The sequence below is a fragment of the Diuraphis noxia genome, unplaced genomic scaffold (genome assembly GCF_037042655.1).
Source record: "Diuraphis noxia isolate RWA-SAM2 unplaced genomic scaffold, SU_Dnox_SAM2 contig0004, whole genome shotgun sequence".
Taxonomy (NCBI): Eukaryota; Metazoa; Arthropoda; class Insecta; order Hemiptera; family Aphididae; genus Diuraphis; species Diuraphis noxia.
The window spans coordinates 46,790,543-46,793,329 of record NW_028301714.1 but is presented as its reverse complement, the minus strand read 5'-3'; the positions used below and the strand labels follow the sequence as shown (position 1 = coordinate 46,793,329).

Sequence of the window (2,787 nt, the reverse complement as noted above, 5' to 3'; positions counted from 1 at the left end):
TATAATATGTGTTTTCATTAAGATAGTGTTATATTTTATTAAGTATTAAGGTTTTTCACAAAGTGGTATCTTACTATCTTATTATTTTATCAAAAAATAGAAACTAATGAATATCTTAGAATAATAATAATAATTATTTATTATAATATAAAACAAAGTCCTGACACCTAACCAAAATTATATCAAAATAACGAAAATAATTATTTCGAATAACAGGGGGATGAATTATATCATATTTTCAAATTTTTTATTTTTGTCATGTTGTGACGGCAGGGGTCTGAATCTTATTCGCGGGAGCTTTGCCCCCACCTCCGCCATCCCACATTGTTGCGCCACTGTCCACTGTACATGGGCGCTATATATTTGGTCGCACACCCACCAATATGTACCAAGTTGCGGCACTGAGTACATGTACTCTTAAAAGAGTACTAATGGTATTATGGTAACCTTAGTTGTACTGAATGTCGACGGATTTATAAATTCTAAACTCTGTATAAATAACAAACAAGGTTGCAGTTGAAAATATACCTTTTTTAGTCATTAACATTTGATTTACACACTTAACAATACGAAAAAAGAAAAAACTAAAATTCCTAGTATATACAAAATGTATCTTTTATTAATTTAACAAATTTATAATCAATTACAAAATTGAAAATTCACATATTATAACAATTGAACGAACAGTTAAAAATGTATACATTTATATAGGTACATGTTTCAAATAAAAAAAATAAACATAGTTTTGAAAAAATATTTTATAACTGGCAAAAAATAGAGCAAAGTTGCTATTATCATAAGGAAAACATTTTTGAAGATATAATATGTATAATTTTTTATGAATTAGCACAAAATGGCTAAATTATTACATTTTTACAAGTAAAGGATTTTCAAAGTCAAAAAAAGGGTTGGGGGAAACACATGGTTTAAATACAAAAAGGGGAAACATTTAAAAAAAAATTAGAACATTAAAAAAATAGCACAAAATTACTATAATTTAAATGTTGCCAGTACAAGATTTAGCCAAAAAGGGAGGGAGTTGAGAGGGGGAGACAAACAACATTGAAGAAGGAGATAAACAACCACAATATATACACAAAAAAAAGTTATAAAATTAAAAAAAAAAAAAATACGTCAGTCAGGAGACACAAAAACAAGAAGGGGAGGATACAAGATGGCGATTGGGTGCGGATTTGTAACAGTTTTGGCCACTGGTCACCTCCACAACGTTCCACGACTGGTCCCACGGGTAGACGAGTGTCACGGGCGAGTTTGCTCGGACGCGTGACGACCTTGCCCAGCCGGCGAGGCCAGACCGAGACGGCCGCGGGATCGATGGTCGACGGCGACAAGCAACGGCGGCTAGTGCGCGATGTTAGCGCTTTGATGGTCAACGGTGAGACGACTCTAGCGACAGACTTGCAGCGAATACCATTGGACACGAAGCAAAAGAATCGAGATTTGGTGCATGTCGCGGAATGGACGGTGATCGCTATACGGACAAGCGACCCGGCCGATGTGGGTTTAACACGCGACGAAAAGGTGAGAGCCATCGGACCGCCGTACGAACGACGTGCCGCGATCCTTGACAATCGGTAATTTTCGTCCTGGCGTCGTCTCTTCAGCCGCGTCTTTGTCCTGCAATAACCGTCACCACGAAGTCGCACGCCACCGGACCCTGAAACATTCATAGTTTCCTCTGGTTCGTTGCCGGTGACATCCGTGTTCCTAACACATAAATCTCTATACCACTTACCTCGAGCCAATGTGTCCGCCACTTCCATCGTAACGAGTCGCCATCACCGCCGTCATCATCGTAGGTACGGTCGGGGCGGAATCGTTGCCCACGCCGTTACCTCAACTAACCACCGTGCCATCGACATCGTCGTCCATCGATCCACGTGACTGTAACTGCCGGGCGCTCGCCGAGTCGCCAGAGGGTCTCGCACGTCAACGACGACCGAGAGCGCTACGCTCGTGAACCCGTCGCTACGTGGGTGGTCGGGAAACGCGTTCGGGTGACTTACCGCCATGCACCTTCCGGGCTCTTTCCCGTATCCTCCCCTCCTATACGTCGCCGTCTTCCTGACGACATCATCGGCCCTTTGGGGACCGCCAGACTAACGTGGGTCGCGGACGGTTTCTCTTCGCCAGCAACACAGACGTCGGAAAATCCGCCTGACGCCTTTCCAGCACGAGGTCTTGTACCTTCGTGGCTGGTCGGATTTTCCGGTTGTTGCTGGCGGGTCCAGCCTACCTACGACCTCACCGTTGTCTGGCTCTTCAATGCCCTGAGCCGGCTCAATTCCATTTTCAGCTTCACACGTCTTCTCTGCATCGTCGAGTGGGCCGTCATTGGGAATCGGAGTGGTTTCGACGGGCCCCGACTCGAAGAACGGCGCGTCGCCACTCGACCATGCACTACTGCCTACTGAAATTGACAACTGGTCATCAGTATCTTTTACATCTTCTGTGTCGAACTTTGTGTCTTCGGGGACCTCGTCCACATCCATGGGTTCCGATTCTGGAGACAGCTCGACAGTTCTTGACATGGTATCTTGAGAGATAGCAAGCAGAAGAGCTATGATCCAGTTGTGCATGTCGTCGTTTTTGTCATAATAACCATCCGTGATACCCGCAACTATTTCATGCAAGATCAGGAGTAATTGGACTTGAAATTCTTGTATTTTGCGATGGTAAGCAGCCATTTTTTAAATGTGCGTATGTGTATACCAGTGTATGTAGTCGCTGGTCGAATTGAGAATTGCAAATGAACTAAAAACGTCT

General features: G+C 43.3%; 1 protein-coding gene across 1 annotated transcript; it reads right to left on the bottom strand.

Annotated features, from left to right (window-relative positions):
- Positions 1-1,106: 1,106 nt before the first annotated feature.
- LOC107167245 (uncharacterized) lies at positions 1,107-1,897 on the bottom strand. The gene is made up of 2 exons (XM_015516210.2): positions 1,757-1,897; positions 1,107-1,678 (listed from the first exon to the last, which is right to left on the bottom strand). Exons 1-2 carry the CDS (start codon positions 1,782-1,784, stop codon positions 1,107-1,109), a joined length of 600 nt encoding a protein of 199 aa, XP_015371696.2. The 5' UTR covers positions 1,785-1,897.
- Between the last annotated feature and the right edge of the window lie 890 nt (positions 1,898-2,787).